The sequence below is a fragment of the Amphiura filiformis genome, unplaced genomic scaffold (assembly GCF_039555335.1).
Source record: "Amphiura filiformis unplaced genomic scaffold, Afil_fr2py scaffold_25, whole genome shotgun sequence".
Lineage (NCBI taxonomy): Eukaryota > Metazoa > Echinodermata > Ophiuroidea > Amphilepidida > Amphiuridae > Amphiura > Amphiura filiformis.
This window is the reverse complement of record NW_027305489.1, coordinates 994,334-1,017,184: the sequence shown is the minus strand read 5'-3', so window position 1 is coordinate 1,017,184 and position 22,851 is coordinate 994,334. Positions and strand designations below refer to the sequence as shown.

The 22,851-nt window shown below is 33.0% G+C and overlaps 1 protein-coding gene across 2 annotated transcripts; it reads right to left on the bottom strand.

Moving 5' to 3' along the window:
- Nucleotides 1-3,557: 3,557 nt before the first annotated feature.
- LOC140143652 (protein Wnt-8b-like) lies at nucleotides 3,558-13,953 on the bottom strand. Of its 2 annotated transcripts, none has more exons than XM_072165468.1 (6): nucleotides 13,744-13,953; nucleotides 13,347-13,383; nucleotides 12,661-12,790; nucleotides 12,270-12,395; nucleotides 11,884-12,026; nucleotides 3,558-4,238 (listed from the first exon to the last, which is right to left on the bottom strand). In XM_072165468.1, exons 1-6 carry the CDS (start codon nucleotides 13,818-13,820, stop codon nucleotides 3,705-3,707), a joined length of 1,047 nt encoding a protein of 348 aa, XP_072021569.1. In that variant the 5' UTR covers nucleotides 13,821-13,953; the 3' UTR covers nucleotides 3,558-3,704. The 2 variants fall into 2 exon arrangements, with proteins under 2 accessions (XP_072021569.1, XP_072021568.1); XM_072165467.1 differs by lacking the exon at nucleotides 3,558-4,238 and adding an exon at nucleotides 10,290-11,496 and having other exon boundaries at nucleotides 13,744-13,950.
- Nucleotides 13,954-22,851: the final 8,898 nt, after the last annotated feature.

Genomic DNA, 22,851 nt, shown 5'->3' with positions numbered 1-22,851 from the left:
CAACTTCATAACAATACCGCGTGACTTGACACCATGAACGAGTACACGCGCGCGCCTTTGTGGCGCCCAAGCGCGCCATTCCTCTGCGTTCAGTGAAATACGCGCGCGCAGTTTAACACTGCTCGCATGAACCTTCTCAATGTTGTTGTTGTTGATTTTTTAATATGAGGATAATAAGCCATGTCTCTAATCATATGCAAATTCCTGATTTATGAACTCTTACCATTTTTAAAATAACGCAGTTTTTGTTACTCTTTTATCTCAATTCATGATAAAAATATGTGTTTATGTGCCCATATCATATTCCTTGCAAAGTTACGATATTTTTTGTGAACATATATGGAATGTTGAAAGCCTTTCTTGTAGTTATGTATAAAATATATATCTATTAGGAGTTGTAGAGAGAATTTTGGAAGCTTTTAAAACTGCAACCCAAACCAAGCAAATTTAAATTTTCGTTGTGTGCGTATTCATAGCGTACAGTTTAATAATAGCGCGTCAAAGTTGAATGGCCCTCCAACTGAAAATAGCATGTTTTTGTCAATTTTTCCAATATTAGGCTGAAAATGGTACTTTTTTGTAATTTTAACATAAAATTTCAGTGTTTGGAAAGTGGGAACTTCACATATATTATGGATATATTATAGTACTTTAATTTTAAGCTAGTTGTAGATCCACTGGTAGCTCGGTTTCCATGGCAGAAGCAATTATATCGTCAATTTTACTACTTTCAATGCAGCAAAATCATTTTAGTCATCATTTTACTGCATTGAAAGTAGATAAATGCTGCTACCACGGTAGTGGGCATACTAGTGGATCTTGAAATAGCTTAACATTAAAGTACAATTACATGTTCATATTATTAAGTGAAGTTCCCACTTTCCAAAAACTAACGAGTTGGTTAAAATGGCCATAAAGGGCCATTTTTGGGGTAATATTGGAAATATTGAACAAAACCGTGCTATTTTATTCCATATATGAATTTGAAAGGGCCATAGATCAAAAACTATAGGTCACAGACATTCACCATCATTAACTTTTTGTTCAGAATAACTAGGTTGACATAATGACATATTTTTTAAATCAATAAAATTTATATTTATTTTTTTCCCCATGCAAAAATTACATTTTTATCTCAAAAATGGCCGAAATAGCACAAAAATATGGTTTTTGCCATTTTTTTATATTTTAGAGTTGTGCTGTGAAATCTTTATTCACCAGTGTTAGACATCCATGTAATATGTAACATCTACAATAGAAATGAAATTTCTACTCAATTTATTTTGAAAGTTACAGCTATTTAAATATTTGACATTTTTGAGCAAAAATGGAAAAAAATCACGAAAAACACATTTTTAACCCCAAATAACTCCTAAATTACACAGTAACGTGCAACTTTTGAAAGTGGGAAATGTTATATTATTGACCAGTGATATAATAGCTATATTTTCATGTATAAACCATCCTCTACCCAGAAAGGAGAACGAAAACTACTTTCTGAAGCACTTAGCAAGCCTTGTCCCATGGTCTATATGTTTGGTAGGCCTAGCTGAGCTTTTTTGTCGCAATTGATACCTTGATAATAATAATGACTTGTTTATATGAAAATAAAGTCATCGCCTCGATAATGATGATAATATTAAAGCCATATTATAACATTTTCATACAAATTAGATTAGCATTTCTTTGCTATAAAATGTTAGTTTTTATTGTCAGATATATCCCTTTTTTTTTTGAGCCGAACAACTACGGCAGAGCAAAGAAAATTGGAATTTACTACCAGCGCATATGTCGCCAATACGTACCACTCCTTCGGTCATGTTATGGTACGGCCTTTTGTTGTGTAGATCACCGTCGCGCACGCCGTGTACGTACTGTGTGTTATGAACATCGTGTATGCGTTCGACTAATAATTCCATCGTAATAATAAAACGCTGATTCAGGCGTTTTATTCAAAATCTCGGATTTTGACAAAACTACAGCACCTACAGTCTTGATTTTTTTCAGGGTATATTGGTTTAATAAAGTACAATATAATCGTGTAAAAATTAATTTTAAAAATCAGTGAGGGCGTCCTCCTCAGCAAATGTTATAATATGGCTTTAATTAGTGTTGATTATTTTTGTGCAATTTGACTTTTTTGTAAGTGAGGAATCTAAAGAAGCATAATTTTTTACAAGAAAATAATATACATGTTAGGCTAAAAATACCAAATTTGTTTCCTATTATAGGTAACCTGCAAATCTTAATGCAAAATGCACTATTTTCATTTTTTTTTTCATATGAACATTGAGAGTTATTGGAGTAAATTGAGGATTCATTCATATTGTTTATAAACCAAATATATGAGAAATAAGCTTTTACAATAATTGTTACAATGTTTTGGAAGGACGACAATTAATTTACAATTTTTTTCTTGAAATCGTATATTGATCTTTACATTTGTTATTTTTTCCCCATTTTAAGATTTGGGCGGCAAAAAGGAAGGGGCAAAGGGTGGCAAAAAATATAAATAGAAAGGGCGGAAAATTGTTCAAAAATATTTAAATGCCGTGAAAACAGGTTTGAGGTTGCTAGCGCTATACTCGACATATGGAGTGTCACCCCTCAAATTTTAATATTTACCCCCTCCCTCATATCCGGAAATCAACACATATGAAAATAATGATGCGATGCTGTAATTATTATCTGCATTAATTTTGTGTTTTATTTCGTAAAGCACATGTCATACAAAAATAACCACAAAACACATGGTCAAAGTCAATGTAAGCCAAGTATCTAAAATAGAGTTTTGTTATAATATGCATATTTACATACTATTTACAAAAGTTATAAGTCTACACGTTTACAACACTACGACGATCTCGTGCAGTCCATGTCAGTCCTAAAATATTTGTTATATTTAAAATATTTACATACTATTTACAAAAGTTATAAATCTACACGTTTACAACACTATGACGATCTCGTGCAGTTCATGTCAGTCCTAAAATATTTGATATATTTAAAATATTTACATACTATTTACAAAAGTTATAAGTCTACACGTTTACAACACTATGCCGATCTCGTGCAGTTCATGTCAGTCCTAAAATATTTGTTATATTTAAAATATTTACATACTATTTACAGAATCTTACTTACAACGTCAGTTCGCTTACACGTTTATAAATCCAGTAGAACTCGTTTATTCTAGAAGTAATTTTAAAACCTTACACTTGAAGTCAACTGTTCATCATAGAAATCAGTGCGGATGTATGTATTTTGGTGATATTCCAAAATCTCACGAGAATTATTATGTTGTTCAAACAATGACTCTAAAGTATACATTTACTGGCACATAATACTAACGTATGTCTTTATCAAAAGAAGCACATCGGCCTATTCAGCAAGCATTTTGAGCTGATATTCAAATGCGTTTTGGTTTGGTCAAAACGTTTTAATAAAATATTGTGTGTTTGATGGCTAACTGCACATTACAACATATCGTAGTCGTCGTATGTGAGGGAAATATCTTATTTATCATTATTCATTTAGCTTGTGGTTTTCGACATTTCAGGTGTTAAAATATATATCAAAGTTCACTTAGCAGCAGTATAATGGTATCTTGCAAGAACTTTAAATGATCGTTTTTGTCGAAGACATATCAAGTTCCACAAAATGGCACAAAATCCACGAGTTGCACAAAACTCTCCAGTTCAAGTTCATAAAATCTCGCAGGCATAAACGGTCTTCTCCGATTTACATGTATCACACCTCACGTTGCAGCACCATTGGAATTGGCAATTACATCTAGACTCCACCACAATCTTTGTCCTCGTTACTCTAAGTCCGCATTTAGTGCATAGTCTCTTGCAACTGTGATGCTCCCACGAGGCCAGTTCATCAACCGAAGCATCATCTTTAGGACTGCGCAGGCACTCACGGCCTTCCGTACCACGTGTACCGATTGTAGAATTTGCGTCACAGTAATCAGGGGACTTCTCCAAGTAGACCAAATTCGTCTTTTTCAAAAGAGTTGAATCCTCGCTGGCTTCTCCTTCTTCAGTTCTCGAAGCAACCTTACCATTGATGAGTTGACCACGAACATAATTTACACGGACGGCATCCAGATATTTCTTCTTGAGTATAGATCCGATGACGCGGAAGTCAGCGAGTTGGTCCCAGCACGTTTGGACGGAGCAGCTACCTGACACACCATGACACTTGCATCGTCGTTGCATGTTCTTACGAACAACCTGTCAGGAAAAAAATAATAAAAAAAACCGTTAAACATTGACATTTAATTAACATTAAAGCGCGGATCAGGATCTGTGATCTCACTCAATAGATATTTCATTTGGGTACATAACATCCTCTCTCGTCTACCGAAGATAGCAACATCAATATTACATCACAATTTGCTTGTTGCGGTCCGCCGACATACATATACAATTGTACATGCATTCTAATGAATTTAAACGTTGATTGTATACAATATATAGGCAGTGCTGATGGCATGAATGAAAGACATCTCACGAGTCGCTGTATAGATGGAGAAACAAAACAACAAATCACTGACATGATTAAGTGGAATAAACTTAACATTTGCCTTTCAGGAAAAGAAAACATATAATCTTTCGTCAACTTTAAATATTCAAGTATTTCATTATTATTCGTAACTAACTAAACTCAAAACGGTAAGTTTCGGTTTTTTTTATATGTATTTATCACTCTTAAATTACAGGTAAAATCACAACTTACGATTCAATTCGGTGAATAACGACAGCGAGTTATCGGGACAATTCCATCGATCCCACTTGAATTGATGTTTACATTCCGACATGGCGTGGGTCGCTCCAGCTGCTATGCTGTCAGAGTAAGACAAATAGGTCTGTGGAAGAGATGACAAGTGATATGATTAGAGTTCAATGTTATTATTATCGGGTTAATGAAATTCGTATGGGTATGAAAAAATACAAAACTCGCACAAACGTCAAAAAAGAAATACGCGAAAATGTTATCCAATTAAATAGATTAAATATTAAATTGGCATTATTGCATTATTTCCAATTTTGGCGAATAGAGAATAATAATCCTAACAAGGCAAGTATGTGAATATCAGTTCTTTCTGTTCATTTCGTGTTACTTATGTTTCGCAATGTTAAACAATGTCATAAAAGAATTTCCTGATCTAAACAAAATCCATTAATACTACTAGGCTACTCTCCTCTTATAATAAACGTGTCAAATTAGTTTCTTCAATAAATCATAAAGTAAAATCACATTCTAACGATAAAACTGTAGATCTACTCAGGAAAAAATAACATTCAACTTGTAACATATATTTCACAATTCAATGACAGATATGTAAACGACAACAACAATTCTTACCTTTGAACCATCTAACAGTAGATTAGTTGCCTGTGACCTGTCAAATAACCAAAAAAGAAAACAATCTTAAGACTTATACTCAATACTGTGTTATTAAAGCTTTCAAACTTCACGATTCTTTGTAAGTTTTTTTGAAACAAATTCATCAGGTTTAGTAATTAAGGAATGTTCTTTTGTCAAAACCAATAGTAAGTTTTCTTCAAATTTTACCATTAAGGGATGTGGTATGGACATTTGCACCACAGAATTGTATGTGGGACAGGAGAGCACATCAGACATGTCGAATTGTATTCTGAATACGAAGTATGTCCTTCTGATATCAAATAATTTTGATTTTATGGCAGAAGAACGTTCCTCGTATTCAGAATGCAATTCGATAGGTCTGGTGTTCTCTCTGATCCACAAAAAATATTGTGAAAACGCGTAAAACGTTAATATCCAATACCTTAAAATAATAATGGAAGAAATAATTACATGTTTTTGGACGCACGGGAGATGCATTCCTAACTAACTTGGCAATACTGCAAAACTACTATATAGATATATAATAAAAAAAATACCAAATTACATTTTAACTCCAACAAATGAAACAAATTGTGCAAAATACTTACCAGCCATTAATGAAGCAATGTACCTGCATCGCAGATAGCAAACAAAAATACAACACTGCAGCAACTTGACGAAACATGATGAAGAATATTCCGTATAGAGTTATAATGTAATATATCAGAATATTATTCCAACAAATATTAATACACTAAGCGAGATGAGATGTTGTTCTGACGGTAGCTAAAGCAATTGTGACGTTGAAAAGAACTTGCAGTTGAATTCCATAGGAGGATCGACCCATATATGTATTGAAATAACTTCCTTTGTGTGTGCCTAAAAGACAATCGACATCAAACGTCGGCTGCCGCGCCCAAGGTGCGCCGCGCCATTTCCTCTCTAATGTACTTCATTGATACGGAAAAGAAAGGAACGATCGAAACGCGCCTGCGTATTTCCTTGTGTAAAGTACAAGTAGTACATTGAATATTTCATCTAATCGAATTTGTAGGAAATATGAAATAATTGACGCGGGTGTGCAATATAATTGAGAGCTTAAACCGAACTTTATATGTAGACAAATTTTGTTTTAAATTTAAATATTTAATTCGTTCTGGAAAATGAACACAATCTCTGTTGTTTTTATTTTTTATTTTTGAACATGGGATAATAATATATATTGTATTATTATTACTATCATCAATCAATCAATCAAGTTTGATTGATGATAGTAATACTAATAATGATACAATATTGCAATTATTATTATCCCATGTTAAAAAAATAATTTGAACATGGGATAATAATATATATTGTATTATTATTACTATCATCAATCAATCAATCAAGTTTGATTGATGATAGTAATACTAATAATGATACAATATTGCAATTATTAGTATCCCATGTTAAAAAAATAACAGAGATTGTATTCATTTTCCAGAACGAAATAAATGTTAAAACTTAATAATTATTACTATCTGCAAAAACACCAGATAAACACTTAATAAACACTTGTTTATAAATTAACACCCTATACTTTCACTGTACAAATAAAATAAGTGTTTATTAAGTGTTCAAGTGTATATTAAGTGTTGCTCTGCTGTTTTGCAATGCAGGTCTACTTATATATATATCATGTTTTTACAATGCTATGCATGTTATTTCTGTATGTATTCATGTTGTGAATTGAATTGACGGCAAAGTGATTTTTCCAGTTCCTAGTTCGCTTCTTAATTCAATTGTTCGATTTCAATCACATTATTTAAACGTTTGATCCCGAGCGTTTGATTCGTTATGAAAAATAAAAACAACTGAACATATGTTATATTCTTGCTATTATTATTATAAATGCTATATGTGTGTTATTACCAATATCATCCTTTTCCTGCTATGAATGTGATTTCTATATTTTATATGTGTTAATAAAATTGAACTGAATTGAATTGACGGCAAAGTGCCTTTTCCAGTTCCTGGCTTGACGCTATCATTATTGACATCTTCGAGTTCAAACATCCCGCCTTCAACTTTCGGCATATTAACCGGATTAGGACACCGCATAAGATGTGGTATTTCAATCCGTGATTGACAGGCAAATTGCCGAAATTAAGAAGAAAAAAAATTAATTAATTTAATTCAAATAAATTTGAATTTAATATAGAAGGCCTATTGTGGTGCGCGTGCACAGGGGAAATAACTAACGAGTTATATGAAATTTAAAATAGAGTCAAAGCCCGTGTATTTCTAAACACATAATTATTGCCATCACTTTGTTTACATGCTGAACATGTTTATGTTAGAGTAATTTAGAGTGTTTAGCCATTTGCATGTAATATGTAGATATAATAATATTTATTATTATATGATTGATAAAAAACGTGCAAAAGAGTCCCCTGTAATGGTATCAATCTTTACTGTCATCATGTTACATTAACTCAGAGTCTTTTTTTAGTTCGTAGCAAAGTTCGAGTATTAAAAATATATCAATATCAAATATATTCACATAGCAACAGCATATTTGCGCCTTGTGTTGCATCTTGTTGTGCATCAGAATGCAAGAACCTTGAATGTATGTTTATTATTCTTGTTATCATTTCGTAATAAAATTGCACTGAATTGAATTGAATTGAGGGCAAATTGACTTTTCCAGGTCCTGGCTGGACACTATCATTGACATCGTCGAGTTCAAAAATTCCGCCTTCAACTTTCGGCATACCGGATTAGGACGCCGAGTAAGATGTGGTATTGTGGAGGTGGAAAAAAATCCCTATGTAAATCAAATCTTTCTTTCTTTCTTTCTTATGAAACCACCTTTACTTTTCTCGTTTAATTTCTTTTGATGACAAATTAAAGCATGTGATTTGAATAAAGAGTAGATTCCCATGTTAGTTTTCACCGATCACGTTGTAAGAAAAAAAAAAGAAACTTTTCCTGTCAATTCTACCCTTCAATATATAATAATCATCTCAATTTTAGAAGAAAAGAAAGAAAAAATCCAAATAAGCAAAGCTAAATCTAATAATTAAAGAAATATTGTATATATATTTTTAATTTGAGAAAGATCTTAATCATCTAAAAAATGGATGCTTTTACAGTATTGATTCCTTCGAGTTCAAACATCCCGCCTTCAACTTTTGGCATAATAGGATTTAGGACACCGCGTAAGATGTGCCGTTGGTGATTGACAAGCAAGTTGCAGAAATTCAGAAAAATAAAATGAATCATGACCAAGTATCTGTCATTCATTTACAAATCGTACTTGTTATTGGCTTTTATATAAATAATATTCATTGTAATGAATATTCATCAGTATGCTTGGTAGGCGTAGTTGAGCTTTTTTGTCGCAATAATATTAATGACTTGTTTATGAAGCTAAAGTCATCGCCTCAATAATATTAATTAGTGTTGATTATTTTTGTGCAATTTGACTTTTTGTAAGTAAGGGATCTAAAGAAGCATATCTTTTACAAGAAAATAATATACCTGTTAGGCTAAAAATACCAAGTTTGTTTCCTATTATATAGGTAGCCTGCAAATCAGAGGATGATTTAAGGAAGCCCCATCATGCACTGCAAACGTGTAATCACTAGAGTTTCAACTGCCACTTTACTTTTCAAATCCCATTGAATTCTGTGCAAAAGATGTTGTTTAAGAATTGTGCGTGTGTCATTATTACTTGGTCGATTTCAGAACAAAAGTGATGTATGCATAAAGGATAATTCACACCTTCTGTAGGTAACATAAAATGTGAAATCGACTAGCATTTTGAATGCGTTTTTATTGTAAATATATCAGTCCAAATTCAAATTAACCATGCCCGTTAATGCAATGTGCGAGCAGTGGTGTCATGTTCACTCACACAGCTGTGCTAACCGCAAGTCAACACAGTGGCGTGGTGGGAAGTGCTTCATCCTCTGCCTGCAAATCTTAATGCAAAATGGTGTAAGGTAACATATGCCTGAAATGATTGATATTCATTATGAGTAGATTTGATATGAAATTGATAGTTATTGGCGTAAATTGAGGATTCATTCATATTGTTATGAGAAATAAGCTTTTACAACAATTGTTACATTGTTTTGGAAGGACGATAATTAACGCACACGATTATTTTTTTTCTTGATATCGTATATTGATCTTAACGTTTGTTATTTTGTTCCCATTTTAAGATTTGGGCTGCAAAAAGGAAGAAGAAGGGTGGCACAAATATTATCAAAGAAAGAAAGGGCGGGAAATTGTTTAAAAATATTTAAAGGCCGTGAAACAGGTTTTAGGTTGCTAGCGCTATACTCGAGACATGGAATGTCATTTATAAGTGCCACCCTCAAACTATCGGGGATTTACCCCTCCCCATATATCCTGAAATCAACACATATGAAAACAATGATGCAAAAAGAAAGCGAGACGGTAATCATTATGTAATATCTGCATTAATTTGTGTTTTATTTCGAAAAGCACATGTCATATAGCAACAAAACACATGGTTAAAGTCAATGTAAATTAAAGTATCTAAAATAGTTTTTGTTATAATATACATATTTACATGCTATTTACAAAAGGTACAATTTTATGTTATAAGTCTACACGTTTACAACACTACGACAATCTCGTGCAGTCCATGTCAGTCCTAAAATATTTGTTATATTTAAAATATTTACATATTATTTACAAAATCTTAGTTACAACGTCAGTTCGCTTACACGTTTATAAATCCATTAGAGCTCGTTTATTCTAGAAGTAATGTTAAAACCCTACACGTTTTAAAACGTTTTATATGAAAAAACACTACAACAACATTTTTAAGTGTTCTAGCAAAATATTTTTAGCAAACATGTTTTCAAAATATTTGGTCAACATTTATTGTTAGAATGATTTGCACTAAATTTTCACAAATATTTTCTGAATGTTATCAAAACTTTTTGTATAACCCGATATTTGAACGTTTTCTGTAAAACATTAGGTGCTTGCTGGGTACCTACACATTACAACATGTTGCAGTCGTCATATTTAGCTTGTGATTTTCAACTATTGATTTCTTTTGAAAGTTATTCAAACTTTTACCGTTTACTCCAAATTTTAACGTCTTTTGTAAAACTTAAACTTCATTATAATACAAATCTCATAATAATTTATTATGTGGTTCAAAACTAGTATACATTTATTGGCACATAATACCGGCTTATGTCTAAAAGAAGTATATTATACTCATTTTGAAATGGTGTACCTTTATCCCGAAATTTAAGTGATTTCTGTAAGATAGTTTGTATTTGATGGCTTACTACACATTTATACAACATAATTGCAGCCGTCATATTTGGCGGACATACCCTGTTTAACATTATTCATTTAGCTTGTAGTTTTACAACATTTCAGTTCATCAAAGTTCATCGAGTTCATCGAGTATTAAATAAAATATCAAAGCTCACATAGCAGCAGTATAATGGCATCTTGCAAGAACTTTTAATGCTTGTTCTTGTCAGTCAAAGACATATCAAGTTCCGTGGCACAAAATTCACGAGTTGCACAAAACTGTCCAGTTCAAGTTCATAAAATCTCGCAGGCATAAACGGTCTTCTCCGATTTACATGTATCACACCTCACGTTGCAGCACCATTGGAATTGACAATTACATCTAGACTCCACCACAATCTTTGTCCTCGTTACTCTAAGTCCGCATTTAGTGCATAGTCTCTTGCAACTGTGATGCTCCCACGAGGCTAGTTCATCAACCGAAGCATCATCTTTAGGACTGCGCAGGCACTCACGGCCTTCCGTACCACGTGTACCGATGGTAGAATTTGCGTCACAGTAATCAGGGGACTTCTCCAAATAGACCAAATTCGTCTTTTTCAAAAGAGTTGAATCCTCGCTGTTTTCTCCTTCTACAGTTCTCGAAGCAACCTTTCCATTGATGAGTTGACCACGAACATAATTTACACGGACGGCATCCAGATATTTCTTCTTGAGTATAGATCCGATGACGCGGAAGTCAGCGAGTTGGTCCCAGCACGTTTGGACGGAGCAGCTACCTGACACACCATGACACTTGCATCGTCGTTGCATATTCTTACGAACAACCTGTCAGGAAAAAAAATAAATAAACGTTAAACATTGACATTTAATTAACATTAAAGCGCGGATCAGGATCTCACTCAATAGATAATTCATTTGGGTACATAACATCCTCTCTCGTCTACCGAAGATAGCAACATCAATATTACATCACAATTTGCTTGTTGCGGTCCGCCGACATACATATACAATTGTACATACATTCTAATGAATTTAAAAGTTGACCAAATATTGTATACAATAATATAGGCTACTTATAGTTGACAATTTTTGTCACATCGTAATGTTTTATTACAAACAAAGATATTAGTGTTTTGTCTTTACTGGTCAAATAAAATGGCAACACGTAGATACTAAATATACACTAGTTCCAAAACATGTTAGTCGTCTTACCTTTCTTCCAACTTCGTTGTTATGGAGATTGGCGACAGCTCTAGCATCATCACCAGTTTCTAATTCGTCTATGAAATTCTTGGAAAGTCTCTCGCCGAAATTGACATTATCACTACAACCACCCCACTGCCAGTCGTCACCACCTGAGTGAGGGAAAAACAAACAAAATAGAATCTAAAATAACGTTTAATGGACAAAAAGGCACTTTTGAACGAATCCATGCCTCTGAAGAATGAAGGCCTAATGGCTTTTACTAAACAGATCTGTAAAGCCATGTAGTACAAGTCCAAAATATTATGCATTTCTAATCTGTTTCAAGAACCATCATCCAAAATAGTCACATTTTACCAGTCGTTATGGCATATTGATATCAATAATTTTCTTACCCATTTGTCCGACTTTGCTGTTGTCACATCCGCATTTGGTGAAGTCGCCCAGACTACAATTCTTGGTCAATGTAAACATAATTCCGGCAGTGTTGATGGCATGAATGAAAGACATCTCACGAGTCGCTGTATAGATGGGAAAAACAAAACAACAAATCATTAACATAATTAAGTGGAATAAACTTAACATTTGCCGTTCAGCAAAATAGAACATATACTCTTTGGTTAACTTCAAATATTCAAGTATCTGAGTGAAAAGCATCCTTGATAAAATGTTCCATCGTGGACGAAATGCTACTTCATATTTACTCGTAACTAACTGAACTCAAAACGGTAAGTGTTGGGTCTTTATGTATTTATCACTCTTAAATTGCAGGTAAAATCAACTTACGATTCAATTCGGTGAATAACGACAGCGAGTTATCGGGACAATTCCATCGATCCCACTTGAATTGACGTTTACACTCCGACATGGCGTGGTTCGCTCCAGCTGCTATGCTGTCAGAGTAAGACAAATAGGTCTGTGGAAGAGATGACAAGTGATATGATTAGAGTTCAATGTTATTATCATCAGGTTAATACTGAAATTTGGCCTAATTGTATGGATATGAAAAATACAAAACTCGCATAAACGTCAAAAAAGAAATACGCCAAAATTGTATCCAATTAAATAGACATTATTGCATTATTTCCGACTTTGGCGAATAGAAACAAACGTCAAAAAAACAAGCACAATTTCAAAATTAAACTTATTTCGTTCCACACAAAGTATTAAAAAGGGGTCAGATATAAATAATAATCCTAACAAGGCAAGTATGTGAATATCAGTTCTTTCTGTTCATTTCTGGTTACTTATGTTTCGCAATGGTTTCCTGATCTAAACAAAATCCATTAATACTACTAAGCTCTCTCCACTTGTAATAAACGTGTCAAATTAGTTTCTTTAGTAAATCATAAAAACAAGTTAAGTCACATTCTAATGAGAAAACAGTAGATCTAAAAAAAAAAAAATAACATTCAACTTGTAACATATATTTCAAATTCAAATTATGTCAGATGGTAAACGACAATTCTTACCTTTGAACCAGCTAGCAGTAGATTAGTTGCTTGTGACCTGTCAAATAACCAAAAAAGAAAACAATCTTAATAAGACTTATACTCAATACAGTGTTATTAAAGCTACACGATCCTTTGTAAGTATTTTTAAACAAATTCATCAGGTTTAGTAATTAACATAGTTTTCTTCAAACTATAGGTAGGCATATTATTCCAAATTTACTTATCTAATCCATTCATTTATTTTCGTGTGCTCAACAAAGTGTAATAGAAGAAATAATTACATGTTTTTAGACGCATGTGAGATGCATTCCTAACTTAGCAATACTGCAAAACTACTATATAGATATATAATAAAAATTACCAAATTACATTTTAACTCCAACAAATGTATGACATTCTTTTGCAAAATACTTACCAGCCATTAATGAAGCAATGTACCTGCATCGCAGATAGCAAACAACAATACAAAACTGCAGCAACTTGACGAAACATGATGAGGAGTATTCCGTAGAGTTATAAAGTAATTCAAGCAATTTCCAATATCAGAGTATTATTCCAACAAATATTAATAGACTAAGCGAGATGAGATGCTGTTCTGACGGTAGCTAAAGCAATTGTGACGTTGAAACGAACTTGCACTTGAATTCCATAGGAGGATCGACCCATATATGTATTGAAATAACTTCCTTTGCGTGTGTGCCTAAAAGACAATCGACATCAAACGTCGGCTGCCGCCCAAAGTTCGCCGCGCCATTTCCTCTTTGTTCATGAGACGGAAAAGAAAGGAACGATCGAAACGCGCCTGCGCATTTCCTTGTGTAAAGTACAAGTAGTACATTGAATATTTCCTCTAATCGAATTTGTGGGAAATATAAAATAATTGAGGCGTGTGTTCAATATAATTGAGAGCTTAAAACCGAACTTTATATGTAGAAAAATTTATGTTTTAAATTTAAATATTTAATTCGTTCTGTAAAATGAATACAATCTCTGTTGTTTTTCTTTTTGAACATGGGATAATAATATATATTTTATTACTATCATCAATCAATCAATCAATCAATCAATCAATCAATCAATCAATCAATCAATCAAGTTTGATTGATGATAGTAATTGAATATTTCATCTAATCGAATTTGTGGGAAATATAAAATAATTGAGGCGGGTGTGCAATATAATTGAGAGCTTAAAACCGAACTTTATATGTAGAAAAATTTATGTTTTAAATTTAAATATTTAATTCGTTCTGTAAAATGAATACAATCTCTGTTGTTTTTCTTTTTGAACATGGGATAATAATATATATTTTATTACTATCATCAATCAATCAATCAATCAATCAATCAATCAATCAATCAATCAATCAAGTTTGATTGATGATAGTAATACTAATAATGATACAATAGTACTGTTATTATTATCCCATGTTTAAAAAAATAACAGAGATTGCATCTACCGTATTCATTTTCCAGAACGAAATAAATGTTAAAACTTAATAATTATTACTATCTGCAAAAACAGCAGATAAACACTTAATAAACACTTGCTTATAAATTAACACCATATACTTTCACTGTACAAATAAGTGTTTATGCTCTGCTGTTTTGAAATGCAGGTCTACTTATATATATCATGTTTTTACAAGGCTTTGCATGTTATTTCTTTATGTATTCATGTTGTGAATTAAATTGACGGCAAGGGTTTTCCAGTTCCTAGTTCGCTTCTTAATTCAATTGTTCGATTTCGATCATATTATTTTTTTTTTTCAAAGTTCAAATTTATTTTATCAGTCAATATCATACATAGCATAGCATATATAATAATAACATTGAGTACAATAGATATAGTTTAATAAATATAATAACAATTAATAATAAGAGTAAATTGCAATAATATTAACAAAAAGATATATTGATAATAATTTGTGATGGTTAATATAACTTGAATACGTAATCTATGTAATATATAATATTACTGTTCATGACGTTAATATACAATATATAATAATATGTTTATATGTGGATATAGGCAATTTACAAATCAGATAATTTATCTTATAATTATAATAATTAGTGTGGCTAAAATAATATTGACTGACGAGGACCCTGCTAAACGCATAGCGTGGAGCTGCAGGGACCTCAATAATTAATCAAATATAATTTATCATGTGTATAAACTGGTGACGGTATAGGGACAAAACAAAACAATACAATACAAGTTATCCGACTAGATTATAGAAAGCAAAGAAGGGAAGAAGAAGAAAGAAGAAAGAATAGGGATAATTGAGCGTAACTGTAATAGGGTCAGAATAGGGACAGCTGAATGAGTAGGAGCACACGTTACGGGGTAGTAGCAAGGCTATAACAACCGATGAGGGTTTTTTTTAAACAATATTTAAATGAGGCTAAAGAACGGGAATTTTTTATGTTTGAAGTAAGACTGTTCCAAACCAACGGACCTTGTGAACAGGATGTATTGCTTGCCAGAACAGTATTGGACGGTTCAATAAATGGGTCGTGAGCGTGTCTAGTGTCATAATGGTGGGACAGTGTTTGAACTTTAAACAAATTGTTTTCAATGAGGTCAGTAGGTAAAAGGTCATGGTGAAATTGAAACATAAATGAAGAAAGTTGGATTTTATAAATATCATGAATTTTAAGGGTTTTAAGGATGCGAAGAGTGGGTCTGTGTGGGCTAGCCAAATAGAATTAGTACATGTGCGAATTACCCTTTTCTGCAATCGAAAGAGTGGTTCAATATTGGAATTATTGGGATCAGCCCAAATCATTGCACCATATGACAAATATGGCAATACAAGGAATTGTACAGAGTTAGAAGAGACTCTTGAGGCAAGAAGGGTCTGACCTTTCTAATAACTCCATTGTATTTAGAAATAATTTTAGAAACATGTTTAGTGTGAGAGGTCCATGACAAATTATGATCAATGAGTATTCCAAGGAATTTGGTGGTCTGAACTTTTTGGATGGGTGTATTATTAATTTTAATATCAATTTCAATATCAGGTTTGTTATTATGTTTATTTTTGAAAATAATATAATTAGTTTTTTTAATGTTTAATGATAATTTATTTAGTTTAAACCAATTTGAAATATGATTAAGTTCATTATTAACTATTATTTCTAGTGTCTTAGGGTTTTGATGTGAGAAAAGGATATTCGTGTCATCGGCAAACAAAATAAAATGGGGTTCTTTAGAACAAAGTGGGAGATCATTAATATATAAAAGAAATAATAACGGTCCTAGAATCGATCCTTGAGGAACTCCGCAATTGATATTTGCAGGAGTAGAAAGGGCATTATTAAAGGAAACCTGTTGTTGTCTTCCAGATAGGTAGCTCTTAACCCAATCATTAGCAAGACCTCTGATACCATATTTATTGAGTTTGTCAAGAAGAATTGCATGGTTTATAGTGTCAAAGGCCTTGCTAAGATCTAGGAATATGCCAATTGTGTGAAGTTTGTTGTCCAGGTTGTCCGTTATTTTACAATAAAGTTCGTTAATAGCCATGTATGTGGATCTCTTAGGCCTAAAGCCAAACTGACGGGGAGTTAGAATGTTATGATGCTCAATGAAGTTAAAGATCCGTGCATAGACAATTTTTTCAAGGAGTTTGGAGATAGATGGAAGGATTGATATAGGCCTATAGTTGGTGACATCATGTTTATTATCTGCTTTAAAAATGGGTGTTACATTAGCATGTTTTAGTGCAGTAGGGACAGTTCCTGAGGCAATAGATAAATTGAAGATATGGGAGAGGACACCACAAATGGATGGAATTATTTGTTTTAGAAGATTATTACTTATGTCATCAGTTCCACTACTGTTGCTATTTTTTAAATCAGATGTTAATTTAACAAGTTCTTCTGGAGATGTAGGATGCATAAAAAGTGAATTGGGGTTTGAATAAGATGACAGGGGAGGTTTAAAGTCAGTAGGTGGATCAGATATCTTACTAGCAAGGTTGATGCCAATATTGGCAAAAAAATTATTAAAGTGTTCAGCAATAGTTTGATTATCAGTTATTCGTTGACCTTCATTATTGTTAAAGAAATCAGGGAATTTAGTTTTTTTATTACGACCAAGTAAATTATTTAAAGTTTTCCACATTTCTTTAGTATTATGTTTATTGTTTTCAATTTTTGAGGTGATGTGTAATTTTTTTTTTTTTTTAGTAGAAGGTTTAGATGGTTACGATAGTTTTTATATTTTAGTTTATTATCATTTGATGGGTTTAAAATGTAAGCTTTATATAACTTATCTTTTGTTTGGAGCGATTTAATTAGTCCTTTAGTTACCCAAGGTTTTTTTGGGTGAGTTACGTTTAGATATTATATTAGTTTTAATTGGACAATGTATGTTCAGAAGTGTAGATAATTTAGAATTAAATCTGTTGTAGGCCTCGTCTGGATCTAGTATGTTGGTTAACTGATACCAATCAACAAGGGACAATGCGTTGTTTAGACCTTTGATATTGTTAGGTTTCATATGCCGTGTTTTCTTTGTTACAGGTGTGCGTGGTACTGCGTTAGGCCTACATGTTTTTTGTTGGGTAAGGAAAATAGGGAAATGGTCTGAAAGGTCGGTGACAATAATACCGGAGTTGATTTGGGATAAAATGTCATTGGTGAAAATGTTGTCAATCAAGGTCGCGCTGGTATGTCCATGGATGTTGGTTTTAATGCGGGTTGGTCGATCAATTGATGGGATAAAATCATGGGAATAAAGTATGTTAAGAAAGTCACTAACTTTGGGATCGGTATCATGTACGAGCAAATCTAAGTTGAAGTCACCCATCAGGTAACAGGGTTTTTTTTCATTGGAAATGGAATTCAGGGTATTGCTCAGTTGATCTAAAAAATCACTGTGTATAACGTACTCGGGTTTATAAAGGATACCGATGATGGTTTTTGTAGAATTTTGGGACACCTCAATGAAGAGAGAATCGCAATCTGCACAGTCAAGGGAAAGGTCGGGTCTAAGGCAATAATTTATATCATTGTTGATAAAAAAGAGACACCACCTCCACGACGGTTTGGACGAACACAGTTCTCCCTTGAGTAATTATCAATGTCAATCAATGCAGCCTCATCTTCAGAATTAAACCAGGTTTCAGAAAACCATATATGTTAAAGTGATGGTCCAAGGAGGCCAAATAGTTAACAATGTCGTTGGAATGTTTGTTGAGACTGCATGCGTTATGGTGAAACAAGGACAGGGTACATGTATTGATAGGGGATCGTGAGTATTTATATTTTCATTGGTGTAGTACTGGCAAGGAATATCTTTGGGGCTGGTAACATCGGTGCTATCAAGAAACTTATCAAACGGGTGCAGAGAGCTGTCAAAGGCAAAGGGTTGGAAAATAGAGTTAGATATGGAGTCGGACATAACAAGTATACAAAACAAATAGACTTAATATATTACTTAACAAAAAAGAAGCAAATTAATTTGCAAAAATATCCGAATTAAAACAAAAAAATATAATTTGGATCAAGCGAGTGAGCATCTCGCTAAAAATGGAATATAATGAAAATAACTTAATGACATTAATTAATTAATGAAATATCTGTCCTCAAGCGGATCTTCAGAGTACAACATTAAAGAAGGTTATTCATGTGCCGATACATATGGATAGGAAGTAATCACACAATCTTAAAATGCCGATGTTACTATATAAACGTTTGATCCCGAGCGTTTGTTTCCTTATGAAAAATAAAAACAATTGAACATGTGATATATTTTTGCTATCATTATTATAAATACTATATTTGTGTTATTACCAATATCATCCTTTTCCTGCTATGAATGTGATTTCTATATTTTATATAATGTTAATAAAATTGAACTGAATTGAATTGACGGCAAAGTGCTTTTTTCCAGTTCCTGGCTGGACGCTAACATTATTGACATCTCCGAGTTCAAACATCCCGCCTTCAACTTTCGGCATATTAAGCGGATTAGGACACCGCATAAAATGTGGTTTTTCAATCCGTGATTGACAGGCAAATTGCCGAAATTAAGAAAAGAAAATTAATTAATTAAATTCAAATAAATTTGAATTGAATATAGAAGGCCTATTGTGGTCCGCGATTGTAATCATCTAAAAAATGGATGCTTTTACAGTATTGATTCCTTCGAGTTCAAACATCCCGCCTTCAACTTTCGGCATAATAGGATTTAGGACACCGCGTAAGATGTGGGGATGTGCCGTGGTATTTAAATCCGTCATGATAATTAGTCCGTGATTGACAAGCAAGTTGCTGAAATTTAGAAAAATAAAATGAATCATGACCAAGTATCTGTCATTCATTTACAAATCGTACTTGTTATTGGCTTTTATATAAATAATATTCATTGCAATAAATATGCACCAGTATGTTTGGTAGGCATGGGTAGTTGAGCTTTTTTTGTGGCCTTGATAATAATAATGACTTGTTTATATGAAGCTAAAGTCATCGCCTCAATAATATTAATTAGTGTTAATTATTTTTGTGCAATTTGACTTTTTGTAAGTGAGGAATCTAAAGAAGCATATGTTTTGTTAGTCTACAAATATCAAATTTGTTTCATATTATAGGTAACCTGTAAATCTTAATGCAAAATGCGTTATTTTCATTTAAAAATAATTAGAATCACGGTGTATGGTAACATATGCCTGAAATTGCTGATATTCATCAGTGCAGAGTAGATTAGATATGAAAATTGATAGTTATTGAAGTAAATTGAGGATTCATTCATATTGTTTATAAACCAAATATACGAGAAATAAGCTTTTACAACAATTGTTACATTGTTTTGGAAGGACGATAATTAATGCACACGATGATATTTTTTCTTGATATCGTATATTTAAGTTTACGTTTGTTATATTGTTTCCATTTTAAGATTTGGGCGGCAAAAATGAAGGGGCGGTAGAAGAAGAAAGAAAGGGCGGAAAATTGTTTTAAAATATTTATATGCCGTGAAACAGGTTTGAGGTTGCTAGCGCTATACTCGACATATGGAGTGTCACCCCTCAAATTTTAATATTGGGTGATTTACCCCCTCCCTCATATCCGGAAATCAACACATATGAAAATAATGATGCGAGGCTATAATTATTATGTAATATCTGCATTAATTTTGTGTTTTATTTCGTAAAGCACTGGACATACAAAAATAACCACAAAACACATGGTCAAAGTCAATGTAAACCAAGTATATAAAATAGAGTTTTGTTATAATATACATATTTACATACTATTTACAAAAGTTATAAGTCTACACGTTTACAATACTACGACGATCTCGTGCAGTCCATGTCAGTCCTAAAATATTGGTTATATTTAAAATATTTACATATTATTTACAAAATCTTGGTTACAACGTCAGTTCTCTTACAAGTTTATTCTAGAAGTACCGTAATGTTAAAACCTTACACTTGACGTCAACTGTTCATCATAGAAATCAGACTCTATAGTATACCTTTACTGGAACATAATACGGTCTTAATTAAAAGAAGCATATACTCAACAAGCATTTTGAGCTATTACACAAACGCGTTTTGGTTTGGTCAAAACGTTTTAATAACATTTAAATATCGGATTATATAAAGTTCACGAAAACGTTTTATTTGAAAAAAACACTACAACAACACAGCCACAAGTCTTATTGCTAAAAATTTTTAGCGTCTTTTGCAACACTTTTCTCTGCTGGGATATCACCACTTACTTATACCTGTACAGTGTATTTACCTCTAGTTATAAAACAAATCTCATAATAATTTATCATGTGGTTCAAAACTATGAATACATAGTATACGGTACATTGGCACATAATACCGGCTTATGTCTAAAAGGAGTGTATTATACTCTTTTTGAAATGGTTTAGTCAAAAACGTTCAATAACATTTAAATGATGGGTCATTCTAAGGTCATGAAAACATTTTAATATTATTTTCATAAGTTTACAAAAAAATGTTTTCTGAATGTTATTAAAAATAACAAGGGTTTGTACCTTTATATAACCTGAAATTTAAATGATTTCTGTAAAATATTGTGTGTTTGATGGCTAACTGCACATTACAACATATCGCAGTCGTCGTATGTGAGGGAAATATCTTATTTATCATTATTCATTTAGCTTGTGGTTTTCAACATTTCAGTTCGGGTGTTAAAATATATATCAAAGCTCACTTAGCAGCAGTATAATGGTATCTTGCAATAACTTTAAATGATCGTTTTTGTCGAAGACATATCAAGTTCCACAAAATGGCACAAAATCCACGAGTTGCACAAAACTCTCCAGTTCAAGTTCATAAAATCTCGCAGGCATTAACGGTCTTCTCCGATTTACATGTATCACACCTCACGTTGCAGCACCATTGGAATTGACAATTACATCTAGACTCCACCACAATCTTTGTCCTCGTTACTCTAAGTCCGCATTTAGTGCATAGTCTCTTGCAACTGTGATGCTCCCACGAGGCTAGTTCATCAACCGAAGCATCATCTTTAGGACTGCGCAGGCACTCACGGCCTTCCGTACCACGTGTACCGATGGTAGAATTTGCGTCACAGTAATCAGGGGACTTCTCCAAGTAGACCAAATTCGTCTTTTTTCAAAAGAGTTGAATCCTCGCTGTTTTCTCCTTCTACAGTTCTCGAAGCAACCTTCCCATTGATGAGTTGACCACGAACATAATTTACACGGACGGCATCCAGATAGTTCTTCTTGAGTATAGATCCGATGACGCGGAAGTCAGCGAGTTGGTCCCAGCACGTTTGGACGGAGCAGCTACCTGACACACCATGACACTTGCATCGTCGTTGCATATTCTTACGAACAACCTGTCAGGAAAAACAAAACAAAAAAAACCGTTAAACATTGACATTTAATTAACATTAAAGCGCGGATCAGGATCTGTGATCTCACTCAATAGATTCATTTGGGTACATAACATCCTCACTCGTCTACCGAAGATAGCAACAACAATATTACATCACAATTTGCTTGTTGCGGTCCGCCGACATACATATACAATTGTACATACATTCTAATGAATTTAAAAGTTGACCAAATATTGTATACAATATATAGGCTACTTATAGTTGAAAATTTTTGTCACATCGTAATGTACTTATTACAAACAAAGATAATTAGTGTTTTGTCTTTACTGGTCAAATAAAATGGCAACACGTAGATACTAAATAAACACTAGTTCCAAAACATGTTAGTCGTCTTACCTTTCTTCCAACTTCGTTGTTATGGAGATTGGCGACAGCTCTAGCATCATCACCAGTTTCTAATTCGTCTATGAAATTCTTGGAAAGTCTGTCGCCGAAATTGACATTATCACTACAACCACCCCATTGCCAGTCATCACCGCCTAAATGAGGGAAAAACAAACAAAATATTAGTTTGAAATAACATTTGATGGACAAAAAGTCGCTGGAATTTGTCACTTTTGAACGAATACATGCCTCTGAAGAATGAAGGCCTAATGGCTTTTACTAAACAGCC